Raw genomic sequence first — 23,359 nt, forward strand, 5'->3', positions numbered from 1 at the left:
AAGCATTTATTCCATTCACATTTAAGGTAATTATTGATATGTATGTTCCTATTACCAACTTCTTAATTGTGTTGGGTTTGTTTCTGTAGGTCCTTTTCTTCTCTTGTGTTTCCCACTTAGAGAAGTTACTTTAGCATTTGTTGTAGAGTTGTTTGGTAGTGTTGCATTCTCTTAGCTTTTGCTTGTCTGTAAAGCTTTTGATTTCTCCATCAAATCTGAATGAGATCCTAGCCAGGTAGAGTACTCTTGGTTGTAGGTTCTTCCCTTTCATCACTTTAGATATATCGTGCCACTCCCTTCTGGTTTGTAGAGTTTCTGCTGAGAAATCAGCTGTCATCCTTATGGGAGATCCCTTGTATGTTATTTGTCATTTTTCCCTTATTGCTTATAATAATTTTTCTTTGACTTTAATTCTTGGCGATTTGATTACTGTGTGTCTCGGCATGTTTTTCCTTGGGTTTATCCTGTCTGGGACTCTCTGCACTTCCTGGACTTGGGTGGCTATTTCCTTTCCCATGTTAGGAAAGTTTTCAACTATAATCTTTTCAAATATTTTCTCGGGTCTTTTCTCTCTCTCTTCTCCTTCTGGGATCCCTATAATGCGAATGTTGTTGCATTTAATGTTGTCCCAGAGGTCTCCTATGCTGTCTTCATTTCTTTCATTCTTTATTCTGTTCACGGCAGTGATTTCCACCATTCTGTTTTCCAGGTCACTTAACCGTTCTTCTGCCTCACTTATTCTGCTATTGATTCCTTTCAGTGCATTTTTCATTTCAGCTATTGTATTGTTCACCTCTGTTTGTTTGTTCTTTAATTCTTCTAGGTGTTTGTTCTTTCATTCTTCTAGGTCTTTGTTAAACATTTCTTGCATCTTCTCCATCTTTGCCTCCATTCTTTTTCGGAGGTCCTGGATCATCTTCACTATCATTATTCTGAATTCTTTTTCTGGAAGGTTGCCTATCTCCACTTCATTTAGTTGTTCTTCTGGGGTTTTAACTTGTTCCTTCATCTGGTACATAGTCCTCTGCCTTTTCATTTTGTCTGTCTTTCTGTGAATGTGGTTTTCGTTCCACAGGCTGCAGGATTGTAGTTCTTCTTGCTTCTGCTGTCTACTGTCTGCTGGAAGAGGCTATCTAAGAGGCTTGTGCAAGCTTCCTGATGGGAGGGACTGGTGGTGGGTAGAGCTGGGTGTTGTTCTGGTGGGCAGAGCTCAGTAAAACTTTAATCAGCTTGCCTGCTGATGGGTGGAGCTCTGTTCCCTCCCTGTTGGTTGTTTGGCCTGAGGCAACCCAACACTGGAGACTACAGGCTCTTTGGTAGGGCTAATGGCAGACTCCGGGAGGGTTCCTGCCCAGGAGTACTTCCCAGAACTTCTGCCGCCAGTGCCCTTGTCCCCACGGTGAGCCACAGACACCCTCTGCCTCTGCAGGAGACCCTCCAACTCTAGCAGGTAGGTCTGGTTCAGTCTTCTATGCGTCACTGCCTCTTCCCCCTGGGTCCTGATGCACACACTACTTTGTGTGTGCCCTCCAAAAGTGGAATCTCTCCCCCACTCCTGTCAAAGTCCTGCAATCAAATCCTGCTAGCCTTCAAAGTCTGATTCTCTGGGAATTTCCCCTCCCGTTGCCGGACCCCCAGGTTGGGAAGCCTGACGTGGGGCTCAGAACCTTCACTCCAGTGGGTGGACTTCTGTGGTATAATTGTTCTCCAGTTTGTGAGTCACCTACCCAGCAGTTATGGGATTTGATTTTATTGTGATTGCACCCCTCCTACCATCTCATTGTGGCTTCTCCTTTGTCTTTGGATGTTGGGTATCTTTTTTGGTGAGTTCCAGTGTCTTCCTGTCAATGATTGTTCAGCAGTTAGTTGTGATTCTGGTGCTCTCGCAAGAGGGAGTGAGCGCATGTCCTTCTATTCTGCCATCTTGAACCAATCTCCTCCAGTTCTTACGTCTTTTAATTTTTATTATTGCTTTACCACATACTTGATATTTCTGACTATGTGCTAGACATTAGTTTGTAAAACTGTAGACATAATTTGAGGACAGAATTGCTTTATTATCCTCCAGAGTTAATTTACACTTGCTTCTGCCAAGTGCCTAGGAACACCAGCAATCCAGATGCATTAGTCCAATTTCAGGATTCTGACTTTGATGATATTCCTCACCAAAATTGTAACTGCTCTGTCTTGACCTTTATTTTTTCATTGCTTTTCGGAGATTCGCAACTAATTTCTAAGAAAAATTCCCAAATCAATTGACATTAGCCCACCTTCTCAATGGAAGTTAAGCTATTCATTTAGCTCACTCTCCACGTAACTGTTGAATCATTACCAGTCAGGCAAAAACTTTAGTTAGGCAACTTAACTGGTTACTGACTTTTATGCAAGTTCTAGGTTTATACTAAGATGTTCTGTATATGTTACAGACATGTATATTAGTTACTTATTTTTTTATTTATATTCTAACGCAAGGTAAAAATCATTTGTGGTAGTTCACAGCACTATTCCATAGCACAATGTGTAACACAGATTAATTATTCAATAAATATGCAAATAATTAGGAATTCAAAGAAATAAACCCATAAAGAAATAAAGCTAGGTCAACTCCATCATTTATCAACAAGTAAAAGTATATCCAAGTAAGAAAGTGCCTAGACCACTTTTCCTACAGATAATTATGGCTTGGTATGTCTTTTGCACAATATACAGATTCAGTACAGCAATGCTGGTATATCATAACCACCACACACACATGCACACCCACAAGAAATAAAAATGAAGGAGACATGTAGTGTATTCAGAAAATGATTATTCAAACAATTCAGGAAAAACACTGAAGACATCTCAACTACTACCCTATAATGATGGTCTGAGTAAAAGTCCTCTGAAGTCTTCAAGCTCTGTGCTATTACCTCCTCCTTTTTGAGTCCTTATAATCAAACACTTAAAATTACACAGAGTTCATCTTTTTACCATCTTGTAAGAAAATGTCCATCTATGGATATCATTGCCTTATTTACTGCAGCTTATAGTTCTTGCAGTACACTAAATTCAACTATACAGATAAATGCAGGTGCAAAATTTAGTAGAAAACATAATTTTTCAAACCCCATTCACATAACACTGCACTGTACCCTAGAATTGACCGCATGTTCCATCCAATAGTTTAAAATCATCATACTTTAAAATGGAAAGGTCTTGTTGGAATATTTTATGTAGCTACAGGTGCCATATTTTAAGAAGAATATTGATGATACAAACTCTGACAAGATGGAATGCATTCAGAAAGGCAACCCAGGCTCTGCCCTGACAGCAGCAAGGGCTCCGGCAGCACCTGGGTGTGCTCTGGCAGGTCTTTGGGCAGCAGATTGCAATGCTGAAGGCCAAGATCCTCTTTGTGGGGCCCTGTGAGAGTGGAAAAACCTTTTGGGCCAACTTCCTGACAAAATCTTCTGACATCGCCAAATACAACCCAACCCAAGGAATGAGGATCCTGGAATTTGAGAACCCATATGTTACCAGCAACAACAAATGCACGGGGTGTGAATCTGAGCTCTGGGATTGTGGTGGCGATCCAATGTTCGAGTCTTGCTGGCCAGCCCTGATGAGGGACTCTTATGGGGTGGTGATCATCTTCAATGCTGACATCCCAAGCCACCTGAAGGAAACTGAGATGTGGTATTCCTGCTTCGTCCAGCAGCAGTTTTTACAGGATACTCAATATCTGTTGAGTGCACACCATAAACCAGGCTCTTGAAGTGACAAAGCAAACCCAGCTTTGGCGCCATCCTTGAACAAGCTGAAGCTGGTGCACTCAAATCTTAAGGATGACCGGAAGAGATCAGGATGGAGTTCATGAAGTATTTAAGAAGCATAATCAACTCAGTGTCTGAGAGCAGAGACTGGGAGGAGATGTCAATTATCAATTAACCGGCCTTCACCTAGATGCTTCCGCATCCCAAATGAAGTCAATTTTAGTGCAAATCTGAAATCCATCCACCTACTGAGGTTCTCATCTCCCTTTGGCTGTAGAAGACATTTTCCTTATTTGGCCAAAGGTAACAGTCAGCCAGGGAGTTGACTCATACCATCTATTCTCTGTCCTTAGTTCAGTTGAGAAAATCCTGTTACTGAATTCTGATTGCTTTGCCCCAGATCTCTCCAAAGAGCTGGAAAACTGAGGTGGTTTTTGCTTCCCCTTCACATTATGTCACATTACAAAAGTTGTGGAATTGTAACTGTCATAGCCCAGTGATAGCAACAGTAGTTTAAACCACGTGGATTGGTTTAAATGTGATTTTCATTCCTTAATCTGTACAACTTGCCTAGAATATTTTTGAAAAATATTAGCATTTAACTTCTCCAACATTTTATTTTTATTTAGACGTCCTTGATATCTGGACACCATATCACACTGGAAGGTGGAATACATATACTTCTTCTAAAAAGTTTTTTTATTATCTCAGGGGAATTTAATTCTTAAATGTTATTTCATAAAATACAGGAAAAACAATGTTATGCTGTCATAACACCCATTTGTAAAAATAGTCAAAAGATTTAATGCTCAGGATAACCAAACATGGTGAGTTTATAGCTTATTGTACAAGTTTGTTTTAGTGATCTTTCAAATTGTTGTTCTTTCATAAATTTTACTTTTTGAATTTTGTAATATAGCCAACCTGAAAATATATTAACTAGATCAAAAGTTAGATGTAGGGACTTCCCTGGTGGCACAGTGGTTAAGAATCCGCCTGCCAATGCAGGGGACACGGGTTCCATCCCTGGTCTGAGAAGACCCCACATGCCGCAGAGCAACTAAGCCCATGCGCCCCAACTACTGAGCCTGTGCTCTAGAGCCCATGAGCCACAACTACTGAGCCTGCATGCTGCAACTACTGAAGCCTGTGCACCTAGAGCCCATGCTCTGCAACAAGAGAAGCCACCGCAATGAGAAGCCCACGTGCTGCAACAAAGAGTAGCCCCTGCTCACCACAAGTAGAGAAAGCCTGCACACAGCAACGAAGACGCAACATAGCCAAAAAAAAAAAAAAACCAAACATGTTAGATGTAGGTCTTTTCAACTGAGAGTGGAAGAAAAGTAGAGACACTTACAAGAGATGAAAAATATGCCCAGCTGTGTTTCACTCTTACAATGAAGAGGGCTGAAATGCAGCCGTTTGGGCAGTCTGCTTGAGAGAGTGGTGTTGGCAGATAATGACAGTTCCCTGGTAAATTTAGATTGAACTACAGTCAACTCTTAGTAAACTGCCTGGATTACCAGTGAGCACATTTTAAGCCCAGGTTAATTTCCTTTTGCCTGACCTCCACTCAGTTGGAACTTTTGCAAGGAACACAAGATAATGTTAACGCAAACTGTAGTAAATCTTCCTTATGTAATACCTGCAATAATACTAATTGATGTTGAGACTACAGCTCCAAAACAAAGATTATTTTTATCTGATATTTTAATGATTATCCAAGAGCTCAGTAGAAAAATTAACCCAGCAGCTTTCATTTACATTCATAGCCAGAGTACAACCCTTGGGAGTCCTTGAATTGAGAAAAATGTTTTAAAATTTAAGAGGCCACATGTGCAGAGGTTACAAGAGGCCATTTAATGAAGAAGTCTCCCTGTCTTACCTGTCCCCAAACCCCAGCCCCTCTCCAGAAGCCCCCTTACCTTCTGTATTCTATCAGAAGTCTGTGCACATACAAATGTGCTTTATTAAAGGAAACAGTAGCAAACTATTCACACTTTTTTACAGCTTGCTTTTTTCACTTTTTTTTATTTGGAGGATTTGTGTAAATATATACAGAGCTGCCTTTTTCTTTTTTACAGCTGCATAATATTCCACTTAACCATTTATTTGGGAATTTTATATTACATATTTTTACTAACAAAAAAAAGAGAAAGAAAGGCAACCCAAAACAATATAACGTCTGTAAAACATATACATGAAAAATTATGAGAAACAGAAGCAGTTAATAAGTTAATAAAAAATTTATTAATAAAGTTATCTTTTATTATTTGAAGGTCTGAACTACAGAATTGATTAGACTGTTTCTGAGATTCTCTAGATAAGGAATCAGGATAGAAATGGGTGCCTACTGTAAAAAGCCAAATGTCAACTAAATATATGAAACAATCTAGAAATTTGAACAAAATAAAAAGAACAGTCTTGAAGAGTACTGAGAAACTTATAAACTAAAAGTATCAAGCAAAGGCTAAAAGCTTTTTTATAGGGAAGAAGATAGGAATAATTAAAAATTTTAAGATTGCTTCTAAAACTTAAGATTCTATTACTGTTTAGAATTACTTTTTTGCCTTCCATCAAATTACTGGCTTAAAAAAATTATACCATGAGTGCATAAAGTCTATCATCTGTAAAGAAATAATTTTCCTCACCCTATGGTAAAAAGATTTTTAAAATGTGACACAATGGATTTTTGCTTTCATTTATAATATATAATGCTTATATATTTTTACATATACTAAAACATATATAATATAAATTACTATATATTATATATAAATATATAATAGTATGTATTAATCTATTACCCAATAAAAAATCCTGCCCCAATATATATATTGTAATACAGTATATATAAAAATAAATATTAAGTATATATAAATATTTATGTATATAATTATATATAATGTTAATTATATATCTATATAAACATTATATATATAGTATATTACATATAAAAATATATGACATATTTCAGAGAATGAAATTGTGCTTATACAGGTATGTGATAAACTTTGTATGATTTATTTTAATTAGTTCAAATTTTAAAATGTACACACATACATACACGTGTATATATGTATAACATATGTATGTATATGTGTATATATATTTATGATCTGTTCTAACAATATTTTCTGATAAAGATTATTATAAAATAAATTAATAGGTAGTTTAACATCTTTCAAAACACTTAAAAAGTTTTTCAAGTACTTCCACTTTATGAGTAGTGCTACAAAATTAACTATTTTGATATAGAAAGAATATTTCACAAACTAAAGCTATTTAGAACATAATAAAATAAAACGTCAAAACTGGATCACTCATTTATTATTCATTATAACAATAATATTACATAATGCATGGGTAGGAATTTTAGAAGGAAACAAGGAATGAATGCATCCTCCTTGTTAAAAACTGAACCAAGGCTACTCTTTGAGCATGATTCTTTTCAGCCCTGTGAAACCCCTGATTGTCCCTGTTAATTCTAGATAGTTTCAATGCACAAACATAAGTACTCACAGAAGACATATATTGTCATTTTAGGGTGTTAATAATAAACAAAAATGCTGGCATTCTGCATAACAAAGGACATTTCTACAATGTTAGATTAAGGAGTGAGTATACTTGCCTGACCAGGGTAATATCCATATCCTTCTGGATAAGTTCAGTCTGTTTATTATTCAACTGTAATGATAGAGCATTATATTTACTCTGTGATACTTCAATTTCTTTCCTTGCTTCGATTAAATTGTCTTCAAAGGCCTAAAATTAGAGCACTCATATCACAAATATAATAAATATCAAATAAATAAATAAAATTAAAAGCCTGTTATATTTAATCCACAAAATAACAGTGAAAAATCAGTAGTGCTTTAAATTTTGTTTTCATTAAATTAAAAAATGTTAATACAATCAATAAATTTTACACCAGTCACAGGTTACTTTTTTCAGAAACTGTAAAAGTATCATCGTCTCCTGGTGTGAAAGTTAAGAATCTGAAGCTAATAAACTTGAAAATCTATGTAGAAATTTACTTATTAAAATTACAGTAAAGTATTATATAATGAAAAAAGTTAATTACAATGAACAAAAAAAGAGCTCATTTACTTAAATATTACTCAAAACAAATAGATATTTTATTATTTCCTCAACTTTAAATGCAGATACACTCGAGAAGAAAAAATGGTGCAGCAAAAAAATAAAAATAATTTTACAGTGTTTCAGGTTCAGATCATGCTGAGTTCACTTGATTGTGGTGAAATTTCACCTCAAGTTCAAAGTTGGTCTTTTCCTCCTGATAATTCTCTAAATCTTTTTTTCATTTTGAAACAATTTTAAAACTTACGTACAAGGAATAAAGATGCAGATGCAGAGAATGGACTTGAGGACACAGGGAGGGGGAAGGGTAAGCTGGGACGAAGTGAGAGAGTGGCATGGACATATATACACTACCAAATGTAAAATAGATAGCTAGTGGGAAGCAGCTGCATGACACAGGGAGATCAGCTGGGTGCTTTGAGTCCACCTAAAGGGATGGGATAGGGAGGGTGTGAGGGAGATGCAAGAGGAAGGAGAAATGGAAATATATGTATATGTATAGCTGATTCACTTTGTTACACAGCAGAAACTAACACACCACTGTAAAGTAATTATACTCTGATAAAGATGTTAAAAAAGAAAAACTGATGTACATTTTTTCAAAAATATTTTTTCTCAAAAATGTATTATAAAATTAATTTATTTTCATAAAATATTGAATAAATATTTTATCTAAAAGTAGAGGATACCCCAAAATACACTATACATTCATTATGTACAAAAGCGAGCAACAAGCTTTAGGTCAAGCACTAAAAATCTACTCTAGCAATGCACCCATACCTCATATATTCTCCCTGCAGTAACTAGAATGAACTTTTGAAGATAAAAATATTGGCTTTCAGCCAAGATAGCACTGTGAGTACATGCATATCTCACTTTATCATGTTTCCCGTTATTGCACTTCACTGATATTGCATTTTTTTACAAATTGAAGGATTGTGGTAACCCTGCATCAAACAAGTCTATCAATGCCATTTTTCCAACATTTGCTCACTTCATGTCTCAGTGCCATACTTTGGTAATTCAAACTCTTTCATTATTATTATATTTGTTATGGTGACCTGTGATGAATGATATTTGATGTTACTACTACAACTTGCTAAAGGCTCAGATGACAGTTAGCTGTTTTTAGCAATAAAATATTTTTTTAAGATATGTAAACTGTTGTTTTATAAGAAGAATTTAAGAAGAATTACTTCTTAAATTCCCATTTATTAAAAAAGGGTAATGATAGATATATAGGTGGGTGTGTAGGTGGATGTAAGAGAGAAAGAGAGAAGGAAACATGGAAGGAAAGGGAAATGAGAGAAGGGAAGGGAAGGCAGAAAATAACAGCTGTTCGCTGGGACGTGAAGAATTAGGAACCTTTGTGTGTTGCTGGGACTGTAAAAATACTCTCAAAAACAGTATGGGGGGGGTTTCAAAACATAAAAAACAGGACCACCATATAATCCAGCAATCCCACATCTGCGTATACATTTAAAAAAACTAAAAGCAGGTTCTTGAAGAGATATCTGTAAACCCATGTTTGTAGCAGCACTATTCACAATAGCCAAGTGGCAGCAACCTAAACGTCAAATGAATAAACAAAACGTGCTATACACATAAAATGAAGCACAATGCAGCCCCCAAAGGAAAGCCTGTCACATGCTACCACATGGATGAACCTTGAGGACATTATGCCTAATGAAACAAATCAGTCACAAAAGGACAAATACCAGACGACTCCACTTATATGAAGTATCTAAAGTAGTCAAATTAATAGATACACACAATAGAACGGTAGTTACCAAGGCCTAGGGTAAGGGAGCACTAAGCAGTTGTTATTAAAAAACAGAGTTGCAGGTCTTGAAGTCAACAAAGTTCTGGAGATCTCTTTCACAGCAATGTAAATATAGTTAACACTACTGAACTGTACACTTAAAAATGGTTAAGATGGTTAATTTTATGTTATGTGTTTTTTACCACAATAAACAAGGAAGGAAATTTTGACATATGAAAGAACATGGATGGACCTTGAGATAATTATGGAAAGCCAAATAAGCCACTTACAAAAAATAATGTATGACTCCACTTACATGAAGAATCACATAGAGACACAAAGCAGACTAGTGGATGCCTGGAGCTGGGGGGAGGAGAAATGGGAAGTTGTTTTTGAATATAGTTTCACTTTTGAAGGATGAAATGTTTCTGCAACTTGGTTGCATACCAATGTGTATATACTTAACACTGCTGAACTGTATACTTAAAATGATAAAAGATTCTAAATTTTATGTTATATTACTTAACCACAATTTTAAAAAAACCCTATGGAGAGGCCAAGATTTAATTAGATTAGACTGTGGAGCAATTTGTGTCCCAGGATATTGACAAAAACAACAGAAGAATCTAATCAGTCATCAGTTTTTGGAGGCCAACAGCTGGGTGTGATACCAACAGACATATTAACAAACAAACATATTAACAGACAGATCAAGAGACAGACACATGAACAGACAAATCAAGAGAAGAGACAGTGAAGGAGAGCCCTGCTAAAATCACAGGGTGAATGTGCACATGTCCAGGTCTGTGCTTTATGAAAAGCAACCACGAGAGACTGTTAACAGCATGGGAAACAGATTTCCTAAAATGGCCCAATGAAAACATTAAAAAAACAATGAGCAAACGTCAACAAGCCCTGATGTTATGGCAGTGAGGAACCAGTATCCAAAACTGCTACAGTGGGAATTCACTGGCGGTCCAGTGGTTAGGACACCACACTTTCACTGCTGAGGGTGCGAGTCCAATCCCTGGTCAGGGAACTAAGATCCCACAAGCCATGCAGCGCAGCCAAAAACAAACACAAACAAACAGACAAAACAAAACCCCAAACTGCTACAGTATATAATTTTATTTTTATTAATTTTTTTTGCTTTGAAAAAGTTACTTTTCTTTTTACTTTATTTTAGATTTATTTTTATTAAGATAACATTGGTTTATAATATTATATGTTTCATGTGTACATTATATTTCTACTTCTGTATACCCTACCCTACAGCATGCTCACCACCAAAAATTTAGTTTCCATCCATCACCATACAGTTAACCCCTTTTATCCATTTCACCCCCACCACCACAACTTCCCCTGGTAACCACTACTGTGCTCTCTGTATCTATGTGTTTGTTTCTCTTTAGTTTATTTTGGTTTTTGTCTGTTTCCTTTTTGTATTCCACATATTAGTGAAATCACACAGTTCTCCATCTGACTCTTTTACTTAGTATAATACCCTCAAGGTCCATACATATTGTCACAAATGGCAAGATTCCATCTTTTTGATGGCTGAGTCGTATTCTACTCTGTGCATATGTGTGTGAATGTGTGTATGTGCGTGTGTGTGTGTGTGTGTGTGTGTATACCGTATCTTCTTTATCCATTTATTGGTTGATGGGAACTCAGGTTGTTTCTATATCTTAGCTATTGTAAATAATATCACAATGAACATAATGGTGCATATATCTTTTTGAATTAGTGTTTTCATATTCTTTGAATAAATACCCAGACATGGGGTAGCTGAATCATATGGTAGCTCTATTCTTAATTTTTTGGACTCTTCATACAGTTTTCCACAGTGGATGCACCAATTTACATTCCCATCAAGACTATCTGAGGCTCCCCTTTTCTCGACATCCTCAACAGCACCTGTTATTTCTTGTCTTTTTGATAATAGCCATTCTAACAGGAGTGAGCTGATATCTCATTGTGGTTTTGATTTGCATTTCCCTAATAATTAGTGATGTTGAACACCTTTTCATGTGCCTGTTGGCCATCTGCATGTCTTCTTTGGGAAAATGTCTAATCAGGTCCTCTGCCCACTTATTAATTGGATTGTTTATTTCTTGAGTTGTATGAGTTCTTTATATATTTTGGATTTTACCTTTTATCAGATATATCATTTGCAAATGTCTTTTCCATTCAGTAGATTGCCTTTTCATTTTGTACATGGTATTCTTTGCTGTGCAGAAGCTTTTTAGGATGATGTAGTCCCATTTGTTTATTTTTGCTTTTGTTTCCCTTGCCTGAAAAGACGTACCCAGAAAGACACTGTTAAGACCAGTGTCAAAGCACATAAAGCCTATGTTATCCTCCGAGTTTTATGGTTTCATGACTTACATTTAAGTCTTTAATCCATTTTGAGTTGATTTTTGTGTATGGTGTGGGACAGTGGTCTAGTTTCATTTTTTTGCATGTGGCTGTCCAGTTTTCCCAACACCATTTATTGAAAAGGCTATAATGTCTTTATATATATATGTTCCTTTGTTGTATATTAATTACCTGTTTATGTGTTGGTTTATTTCTGGGTGCTCAATTCTATTCCATTGATCTATGTATCTGTTTTTCTGAAAATATCATGCTGTTTTGATTAATATGGCTCTGTAGTCTAGCTGGAAATCATGGACTGTGATACCTCCAGCTTTGTTCTTTTTTCTCAGGATTGCTTTGGCTATTCAGGGTCTTTTGTGGTTCCATTATAAATTTTAGAAACTTTTGTTCTATTTCTGTGAACAATGTCCTTTTGACTTGGAAACAGACTGAACTGAAGCTATATATTGTTTTAGGTAGTATGGGTATTTTAACAATGCTAATTCTTCCAACTCATAAGCATAAAATATTTTTCAATTTATGTGTCTTCTCCAATTTCCAGCAACAAGGTCTTACAGTTCTTAGTGTTCAGGTCTTTCACCTCCTTGGTTAAATTTATTCCGATGTATTTCATTCTTTTTGTTGTGATTATAAATATGACTTTTCTTAATTTCTCTTTCTGCTAGATCATTGTTAGCATATACAAACATAACAGAGTTTTGTATGTTGATTTTATACCCTGCAACTCTGCTGTATTTATTTTTTCTAATAGCCTTTTTTGTGGAGTTTTTATGGTTTTCTCTATATAAAATCATGTCATGCACAAACAGTGAGAGTTTTACCCCTTTCTTTCCAATTTGAATTCCTTTTATTTCTTTTTCTTTGCCTAATTGCTCTGGCTAGGACTTCCAATACTAGGACTTCCAATACTATGTTAAATAAGAGTGGCAAAAGTGGCCTCTTTGTCTTGTTGTCTTGTTCCTGATATTAGAGAGAGAGCTTTTAGTTTTTCACCACTTAGTATGATGCTAGATGTGGGCTTGTCATTTACAGCTCTCATTATGATGAGGTATGTTACTATTATAAACATTTAGTTGAGAATTTTTATCAAAAGCCAGTGTTGAATCTTGTCAAATGCCTTTTCTGCATCTATTGAGGTCATCATATGGTCTTCATCCTTTTGTTGATGTGATGTATCACGTTGATTGATTTGCAGATGTTGAAACCTCCTTCTATCACTGGGATAAATCCCACTTGATCACAGTGATGATTCTTTTTTTTTTTATTGCAGTACGTGGGCCTCTCACTGTTGTGGCCTCTCCTGTTGTGGAGCACAGGCTCCAGATGCGCAGGCTCAGAGGCCATGGCTCACAGGCCTAGCCGCTCCGCAGCATGTGGGATCCTCCCGGACCGGGGCATGAACCCGTGTCTCCCTGCATCGGCAGGTGGACTCTCAACCACTGCGCCACCAGGGAAGCCCAGTGATGATTCTTTTAATGTACTGTTTTACTTGGCTTGCTAATATTCTGTTCAGAATTTTTGCATCTATGTTCATCAAAGATATTGGCCTGTAATTTTCTTTTTTCTGTGTGTTGTCTTTGTCTGGTTTTGCTATGAGAGTGATGTTGGCCTAATAAACTGAGTTAGGAATCATTGACTCCTCTTCAGTTTTTTGGAAGAGTTTGAGAAGAATAGGTATTAAATCTTCTTTGAATGTTTGGTAGAATTCACTTGTGAAGTTGTCTAGGCCTGGGGAGCTTTTTGATTACTGTTTCAATTTCTATACTAGTTATGTGGTCTATTCAAATTTTCTATTTCTTCATGATTCAGTCTTGGAAGCTGTATGATTCTAAAAATTTGTCTGTTTTTTCTAGGCTGTTCCACTTGTTGGCATATAGTTGTTCATAATATGCTCTTATAATCCTTTTTTTTTTTGGTATCCACTGTTATTCCTCCTCTTTCATTTCCAAATTTATTTACCAGAGCCTTGTCTTTTTTCCCTAATGAGTCTAGCTAAAGGTTTGTTGATTTTATCTTTTCAAAGAACCAGCTCTTAATTTCATTGATTTTTTATTGTCTTTTTAGTCTCCATTTAATTTATTTCCACTATGATCTTTATTATTTATTTCCTTCTACTGACTTCTGGCTTCATTTGTCATTCTTTTTCCAGTTCCTTTAGACGTAAGGTTAGATTGTTCAACTGAGATTTTTCTTGTTTCTTAAAGTAGGCCTGAATGTCTATAAACTTCTCCCTTAGTACTGTTTTTGCTGCCTCCAACAGATTTTGGTTTGTCCTATTTTCCTTTCCATTCATCATCAAATAAATTTTGATTTCTCCTTTGATTTTTTGTTGACCCAATAGTTGCTTAGTAGCATGTTGTTCATTCTCCACATATTTGTGATTTTTCCAGCTTTCTTCTTGTAGTTGATTTCTAGTTTCATACCACTGAAAAGATGCTTGATATGATTTCAATCTTCTTACATTTCTTGAGACTTGTTTTGTGTCCCAATATATGGTCTAACTTCGAGAAAGTTCCATGTACACTTGAGAAGAATATGCATTCTGCTGCATTTGGACTGAATACCCTGTACAAATCTATCAAATCCATTTGGTCTAATGTATCATTTAAGATCACTGTTTCCTTGTTGACTTTTGGCCTGGATGGACTATCCACTGATGCAGGTGGGGTGTTAAACTCCCCTACTATTACTGTGTTACTATCAACTGCTTGTGTTAAAGTCCCCTACTATTACTGTGTTACTGTCAATTGCTCCGTTTAGATTTACTAATAACTGTTTTATATATTTTGGTGCTTCTATGTTAGATGCATATATAAATATTATATCTTCTTGATGAATTGTCCCCTTTATTATTATATACTGTTCAATTTTGTCTCTTGTTACCTTCTTTGGCTTGAAGTCTATTTTGTCTGACATGAGTATGGCTACATCCACTTATTTTGGTTGTCATTTGCTTGGAATATCATATTCAGTCCCTCCACATTTACCTTACATTTGTCTTTAGAGCTGAGATGAGTCTCCTGGAAACAACGTATACTTGAGTCTTGTTTTTTAATGCATCCAGTCACTCTGTGTCTTTTGATTGGTGAATTCAATCAATTACATTAAGAGTTATAATTGATAGATGATAACTAGTCACTGCCATTTTACCTTTTGTTTTCTGGTTGCTCTATATCTCCATCATTTCTTTTTCTTTCTGTTTATGTCTGCCATTTTGGTTTTCTATGATTTTTTTCTCAGTTTTCTCCTTGTTTATTTTTCATGTCTCTGTTCTAGATTTATGCTTTGTGGTTGCTGTGAGTTTTGTCTAAAACGTCTCATGGATAAAGTACTCTTTTTTCTGTTGATAGCATCTTATCTTCATTTACATATATAGATTACATCCTTTTCCGCTTCCCTTGTTTTTGTTGTCTTGAATTATCCCTTTATACGTTGAGAGTTTGTTAGCAAATTGAAGTAGATACAGTTATTTTTTCTACTTTTCCCCTTTAACTTTTATGCTATAAAAAAGCATTTAAAAGCCAATTCTAATAATTACAGCTTTCTGATTCTATTTATCACCTTGCTCAAACTTTTGTGTACTTTTGCCTTTTTGTTTCTGGTAGAAGAGCACCGTTCAACATTTCTTGTAAGGCAGGTCTAGTTTTAATGAACTCTGAGCTTTTATTTATCTGGGAAAATCTTTCTTTCTCCTTCTTATCTGAATGATAACTTTGCTGGACGGAGTATTCTTGGGTGATAGTTTTTAATCTTTCAGTATTTTGAGCTTGTCATTCCACTCCCTCCAGGCCTGTAGGGTTTCAGAAATCTGCTGATAGCGTAATGGGGGTTCCTTTGTAGGTTACCATCTTTTTTTTCCCTGGCTGAATTTCAAAATCTTCCTTTGTCATTGACTTTTGACAACTTTAATATAATGTGTCTTGGACAAGGTTTTTGCATTGAGGCAGTTTGAGTGTTCTCTTAGCCTCATGGGCTTGTGTATCTAGTTCCTTCCCCACGTTTGGGAAGTTCTCAGCTATTATAAATGAATTCTCTGCTCCCTTCTCCTCTCTTCTCCCTCTGGGGTACCCATTACCCTATTGCTGCCCTTCCTAAAAGAGCTGAATAACTATTGTAGAATTTCCTCATTTTTTTATATCTCAATCCTCTTTCTTCTTCTACTGTATCATTCCAAGATTTCTATCTTTGAGCTCACTAATTCTCTTTTTTTTAACAAATTTATTTATATTTTATTTATTTATTTTTGGCTGCATGGGGTCTTCGTTGCTGCATGCATGCTTTCTCTAGTTGCTGCGATTGGGGGCTACTCTTCATTGCAGTGCCCAGGATTCTCGTTGCAGTGGCTTCTCTTGTTGAAGAGCAGAGGCTCTAGGCGTGCCACCTTCAGTAGTTGCAGCATGCAGGCTCAGTAGTTGTGGCTCATGGGCTCTAGAGCACAGGCTCAGTAGTTGTGGCGCACAGGCTTAGCTGCTCCAAGGCATGTGGGATCTATCCAGACCAGGGCTCGAACCTGCATCCCCTGCATTGGCAGGCAGATTCTTAACCACTGTGGCACCAGGGAAGTCCATCACTAATTCTCTCTTCACTATGGTCTGCTCTATATCCAATGCTTTCTAATGCATTCTTCATCTCATTTATTGAATTCTTAAGCTCCAGAATTGTGGTTTGGTTCTTTTCTTTTCTTTTTATTTTTTTCTTTTTTTTTTTTGCGGTACGCGGGCCCCTCACTGTTGTGGCCTCTCCCGTTGCGGAGCACAGGCTCCGGACGCGCAGGCTCAGTGGCCATGGCTCATGGGCCCAGCCGCTCCGCGGCATGTGGGATCCTCCCAGACTGGAGCACAAACCCGTGTCCCCTGCATTGGCAGGTGGACTCTCAACCACTGCGCCACCAGGGAAGCCCCTTGGTTCTTTTCTTTTAGTTTCAACCTCTTTGGTAAATTATTCCTTCTGTTCATTAATTTTATTCCTGAGCTCAATGAACACCCTTTCTGAGTTTTCTTGTAGCTAGTTGAGTTTCTTCATGACAACTCTCTTGAATTCTCTATCAATCAGATTGCAATGTTCCATGACTTTAAGTTTAATTTATGTGAAATTGTCATTTTCTTTTTGTGGTACAATGTTACTGTGGTTTTTCATGGTGCTTGATAAATTGTTCCTCTGCTGGTGCATGTGAAGTAGGGAACACCTTTCTGCTTCATACTAGCAATTCAACAGGTTAGAAATTAGAGATCTTTCTTTTGATTTCCAGTAGGTAGTGATATAGCACAAGTTTTGGGTTTCTCTTACCTGAGCTGCCTCTGATTCTATTTGAGAGTCTGCACTTTCCACGTTCCATCGCCTCTGTCAGAGGTGTGGCCCTGTGCATTCATTATTGTTTCTTGTGTCTCTGGGGTCATTGGTACCTTGCTTCTGCCAGTGTCACAGTTGCTGCTGCCTGGGGCCCTTGGATGGTGGGCTCTTCCCTCATCTGGGATCCAAAGTTGAAGGTTCCACTATCATGGGGGAAAGGGAAGGGGGAGCCAGGGTCCTACGGGTGCCTCTATGGTGTCCAGTGTTGTAAGTTTCCTGCAAGTGCCTCTGTGGTGTCCAGTGTTATAAGCTCCACAGATGAGATGTGCATGTGAGAGGCTGGAGTAATGGGTGCCTTAGCAGCTGGAGGAACGGGGTACCAGGCCCCACTACCACTGCTGCCCGGTTACTTGTGGCTGTAGTAACCATGTGGCCAGGAGGCTTGAGTCATGTGCACCACGTCCCCTGCCACTGCCAGGTTCTCTGGGGTTGTGGGTTCAGCTGCCATGGCTGATGGACCAGGACTTCAAGCATGCCTCTGCTGTTCCCTTGGTTCAGCCTCCTCCATGTGTTCCAGTCCACCCACCTTTAGATGCACAGATGTGTGGAATTCTCCAGCAACCTGATATATTGGACAGAGGCTTCGTTGTTGTGTTTTAGATGTTTTACTAGTTGTAGATTGAAGGGGAAAGACAAAGATAGCTTTTCATTCTGCCACGGTGCTGAATTGACTCCTCCTAGCATATAACTTGAAATGTACATTTTTCAACAAAAAAATTACAACATGCAAAGAAAAGGTGTCATTCATGCAAAGCAAAGAAAGCAAGCAATAGCAACTGCCCATGAGAGGATCCAGATACCAGCCTTCACAAAGACTTCAAAAGAGGCATTATAAGTATATTTAAAAAGTAAAAGAAAATCATGTTTTAAAAAGTATCATATCATTTTTAAAAAGTTAAAATGACAATATCTCATCTGATGGAAAATACCAATAAAGTAATATAAATTGTTTTGAAACATCCAAATGGAAATTCTGGTGCTAAAAAGCATAGTGACTAAAATGAAAACAAACAAAAAAACAAACAAAAAAACCTCACTAGAAGAGCTCAACATTTAATATGAACTGACAGGAATAAGAACAAAAAACTTGAAGCTATATCAAGAAAAAAGAATAATACAAATTAATAGCCCCAGAGGAATACTGGACACCACTAAATGCACCAATATAAGCATAAAGGGACTACCAGAACGAGAGGCAATAGAATAAGGACAGAAAAAAATACTCAAAGAAATAATGGTCAAAAACTACCAAATGGGCTTCCCTGGTGGCGCAGTGGTTGAGAATCCGCCTGCCGATGCGGGGGACACGGGTTCGTGCCCCGGTATGGGAAGATCCCACATGCCGCGGAGCGGCTGGGCCCGTGAGCCATGGCCGCTGAGCCTGCGCGTCCAGAGCCTGCGCATCCGGAGCCTGTGCTCCGCAATGGGAGAGGCCACAACAGTGAGAGGCCCACGTACAGAAAAACAAACAAACAAACAAACAAAAAAAATTATACAACTATATGTTTTTAAAAGATACTATCATATCCAAAGACACAAAAAGATTGAAAATCAAAGGATGAGAAAAGATATTCCATGAAAATAATAAACAAAAGAGAGTTAGGATGGACATAAGAATGTTGGACAAAATAAACTAAGTCAAAAACTGTTATAAGAGACAAAAGAGGACATAATATATTGATCAATGAGTCAATTCATCAAGGTGTAACCACTATAAACATACATGCACCAAAAACCAGAGCCTTAAAATATATAAAGTATAGAATTGAAGGAAGAAATAGAGTTTTACAATAATAGTTGGAGAATATAGGCCACTTTAAATAATGATAGAACATCTATATAGATGGTCACTAAGGATACAAAGAGCCTGAAAAACACTATAAACCAAGTATACCTAACAGATGTATATGGAACACTCTGCCTCAAAACAGCAGAATATACATATTTCTTAAGTACACACAGAACATTCGCCATATAAGACCATATGTCAAGCAATAAAAAAGCTCATAATAAACTTTAAAAACTTAAACTAATACAAAGTATCTTTTCCAACCACAGTGGAATGGAGCTAGAACTCAGTAACAGAAGGAAAACTGAAAAATTCAAAATATATGGAAATTAAACAATACACACTTAAACAGCCAATAGATCAAAGAAGAAATCACAAGAGAATCGGAAAATATCCAGAGACAAATGAAAACAAAAACATAACATGCTAGGACTTCCGTGGTGGCACAGTGGTTAAGAATCTGCCTGCCAATGTAGGGGACACGGGTTCAAGCCCTGGTCCAGGAAGATCCCATATGCCATGGAGCAACTACGCCTGTGTACCACAGCTACTGAGTCTGCGCTCTAGAGCCCACGAGCCACAACTACTGAGCCTGCATGCCACAACTACTGAAGCCCACGTGCCTACAGCACATGCTCTGCAACAAGAGAAGCCACCGCAATGAGAAGACCGCGCACCACAACGAAGAGTATTCCCCACTCGCCTCAACTAGAGAAAGCCTGCATGCAGTAATGAAGACCCAACGCAGCCAAAAATAAATTTTTTTTTTTTTTTCAGTACGCGGGCCTCTCACTGTTGTGGCCTCTCCCATTGCGGAGCACAGGCTCCAGACGTGCAGGCTCAGTGGCCATGGCTCACGGACCCAGCCGCTCCGCGGCATGTGGGATCTTCCTGGACCAGGACACGAACCCGTGTCCCCTGTATCGGCAGGCGGACTCTCAACCACTGCACCACCAGGGAAGCCCTAAATAAATGTTTTTTAAAAAAACACATAACATGCCAAAACTTACAGGATGTAGCAAAGGCAATGCTCAGAGGGACACGTATAGCTGTAAATGCCTACACTAAAAACGGTGACAGGGATTCAATACAATCTCTACCAAAATCATCTCAGCTTGCTTTTTTTTTTGCAAGAAATGGAAAAGCTGATTCTAAAATTCATATAGAAATGCAAGACACACAGAATAGCCAACCTTGAAAATGGAAGAATTTGGAGGACACACAAATCCCAACTGCAAAACTTACTATAAGTCTACAATAATCAATGTAGTGTGGCATATGCATGAGGATAAATGTATAGATCAAAGGAACAGAATTGAGGTCCAGAAATAAACCCTTATATTTACAGTCAACTGATTTTCAATAAACATGGCACGATAAATTCAGTGGGGGAAGAACAGTCTTTTTTAACAAACGGAGCTGGGACAACTGAATACACGTGCAAGAGAATGAAGCTGGATTCCTATCAAACATCATGTTCAAAAATTAACTCAAAATGGATAAAGACCTAAAGGTAAGAAATAAAACTCTTAGAAGAAAACATAAGTGTCCAATTTCATGATCTTTGATTAGGCAATGGTTTCTCAAGATGCATATCTGAGATGCATCTGAGAATGCCCAAAAGCATGGGCAACAAAAGAAAAAGGAGATAAATTAATTATCAAAATTTTAAACTTTTGTGTTCAAATACTACCATTAAGGATGTAAAAAACAACTCAGAAAACTGAAGAAAATAGTTTCAAATTATATCAATAAAAAGAGGCTTGTAACCAGAATATATGCAAAAGAAATGATTTCACATTTCTTCAAAGACATGCAAATGGCCAATAACATATAAAAAGATGACCAGAATTATTAGCTATCAGGGAAAAGCAAATCAAAACCACAGTGAGATGCCATTCACATCCACAAAGATGGCTCCAATCAAAAAGATAGACAATAACAAGTGCTGACGAGGACAAAGAGAAATCAGAACCCTCAGTAACTCCTGTTTGGAATGTAAAATAGTACAGCTGCTTTTGAAAACAGTCTGACAGTTCCTCAGAAGCTTAAAAACAGAATTATCACATGAACTAGTAATCTCTCTTTGGTATGTACCTATGAGAAATAAAAATGTGTGATGTATACACAAAATATTGTACACAGATATTTGTAGCAGTATTATCCATAACACAAATATCCTTCTACTTGAGATAAATGAATAAAATGTAGGATATTTATATAATAGAATATTATTAAACTATAAAAAGAATGAAGTACTGATACATGTTACAACATGGATAAACCCTGAAAACATTATTCTAAGTGGAAGAAGTCAGTCACAAAAGATCATATACTATAATTTCATTAATGTGAAATGTTTAGAGCAGATAAATCTATATATAGAGAAAGGCCATAAGTGGTTATCTCGGGCTGCAGAGCTAAGGATAAATGAGGAGTGATTGTTAAAGGTTACAGGGCTTCTTTCGGGGATGATGAAAATGTTCTAAAAGTAATTTTGATAATAGTTGCACAACTCTGCATAAACTAAAAACTATTGGCCTGTACACTTTAAATGGATTAAACGTATGGTATGTGAATTATACACCAAAAGGAAAGAAAGAGAGTTTTCTTACTGACAATGTAATTATATAACTTAGAAAAATCTAGAAAATGTACACATTTTTTGAACTAAGACATTTGGGGAAAATTGTTGAAAAGAAGCTCAAGATAATTCAATAATATTGCTGTCTTCTAGAAATAATTAATTAAAAATATAATTTAAAATATTATTCAGCAAAAAAATATTTAGCATAAAACAATATTTTAATATTAATAGCTAGGAATAAATCTAATAAAAATGAACAGTACCGTTCTAAGAAACTTACAAAACCACATGCCACATTCTTAAATAGCAGGATTATAATTCTTTCAAAATTAATTCATAAATTAGATGATGTTCCAACCTGCTTTCTAACAGAATTTTTCAGTAAAACTAATGAAATGATCCTTAAATATTATTAGATAGTGAAGAGGCACATATAGGGCTCATGACTTACAAAAAGAAGAATAAAGAAGTAGATCACCCTACAAAATAATGAGTAAAATTCTAAAACTACAATACCTAAAACCATGAAAATAACAGGTTTTCCAGAAAGTCCAGAAACAGGAAGTCCAGAAACAAACCCAAACATACCCATGGAAACTTAGAGATGTGAGAGAGACTGAATCAGAAATCAATAAACTACTGAATAAACGGTGTGGAAGACGACACCCAAAAATGAATTCTAAATAGATTAAAAATGTTAGCGTAGGGAATACTTAAGAATATAAGACTTCTAAAACAAAAACATTAGAGAAGGAAATAATAAAAATGACTATAAAAATTCACAAATTTTTGAATGTTTAATTCACCTTATTCAAGACTCACTGAACAGAAGGTATGTGTGATATATATATATTTCTAAAAGTATTGCTATCTAGAATAAAGAATGCTTACAAATTAATAAGAAAAGATAAGCACTCTAATAGAAAAAAAAGTCAGAACTGAAAATCACAGTGAATCATAGAATGGACTATTTGAATGGCAAATAAGGAAATGAAATGATCATCAAAAAATCATGCAGCTATGATTAACACAAGGAAGTACCACCTACCCTTATGACACTACCAAATTGCTTAAAGGCTGTAGGGAAGCAGCAACTGATATAAAAATAAGAAAACAAATGTGCCAGAATTCACTTCTCTCAATGGCTCAGTCATTCCCTGATTGTGCACTAACAGAATTACTGTATGTATTTCTTTAAATATCTGCAATGAATAGATTCACACACTCAGAAAGACAAATCCTTAAATAATCAGGCACACGTGCATACACTCACACACACGTAGACACACATATCCATTCTTACTATATTTTAATAGCACTATATATATATATATATATGTGTGTATACTTATGTTATATATTCTTCTTAAGCATGTATACATAGAGGAACTATCATATTTACTAGCACTAAAATTTGTCTGAGGCCTTTTCAACAAAATCTATGTTAAAAGAGAAACCTGAAATTCGGTGGGAAAAAATGAACAAAAACATTCTCAAGACCAAGAGAAAGCTACAAGAAAATATTATTTTGAAAAAAAACTGATCAAAAAGGATATAAGAATATTATAAAGATTGATTGCACCTTTTATCTTCTATAAAAGTAAAATTTTACGATGAATAAGGCCCTCTCAAGCCAA

General features: G+C 36.5%; 1 protein-coding gene and 1 pseudogene across 4 annotated transcripts in view; one reads left to right on the forward strand and one right to left on the reverse strand.

The window, feature by feature from the left end:
* CNTLN (centlein) overlaps positions 1 to 23,359 on the reverse strand; it is a 330,490-nt gene that overhangs the window by 200,932 nt on the left and 106,199 nt on the right. For 2 of the 3 annotated variants that reach the window (XM_079927963.1, XM_079927962.1), the window contains exon 6: positions 7,387 to 7,520. In XM_079927963.1, the coding sequence (XP_079784089.1) occupies positions 7,387 to 7,520 (134 nt within the window). The remainder of the gene's footprint in view (positions 1 to 7,386; positions 7,521 to 23,359) is intronic. The other variant, XM_079927964.1, reaches the window with a different exon arrangement.
* Positions 3,354 to 3,976, forward strand: LOC307189051 (intraflagellar transport protein 22 homolog; annotated as a pseudogene). The gene has a single exon. The product of its transcript is annotated as an intraflagellar transport protein 22 homolog (transcript).

This window comes from Stenella coeruleoalba, assembly GCF_951394435.1.
Source record: "Stenella coeruleoalba genome assembly, chromosome: 7".
In the NCBI taxonomy this organism is placed as follows: domain Eukaryota; kingdom Metazoa; phylum Chordata; class Mammalia; order Artiodactyla; family Delphinidae; genus Stenella; species Stenella coeruleoalba.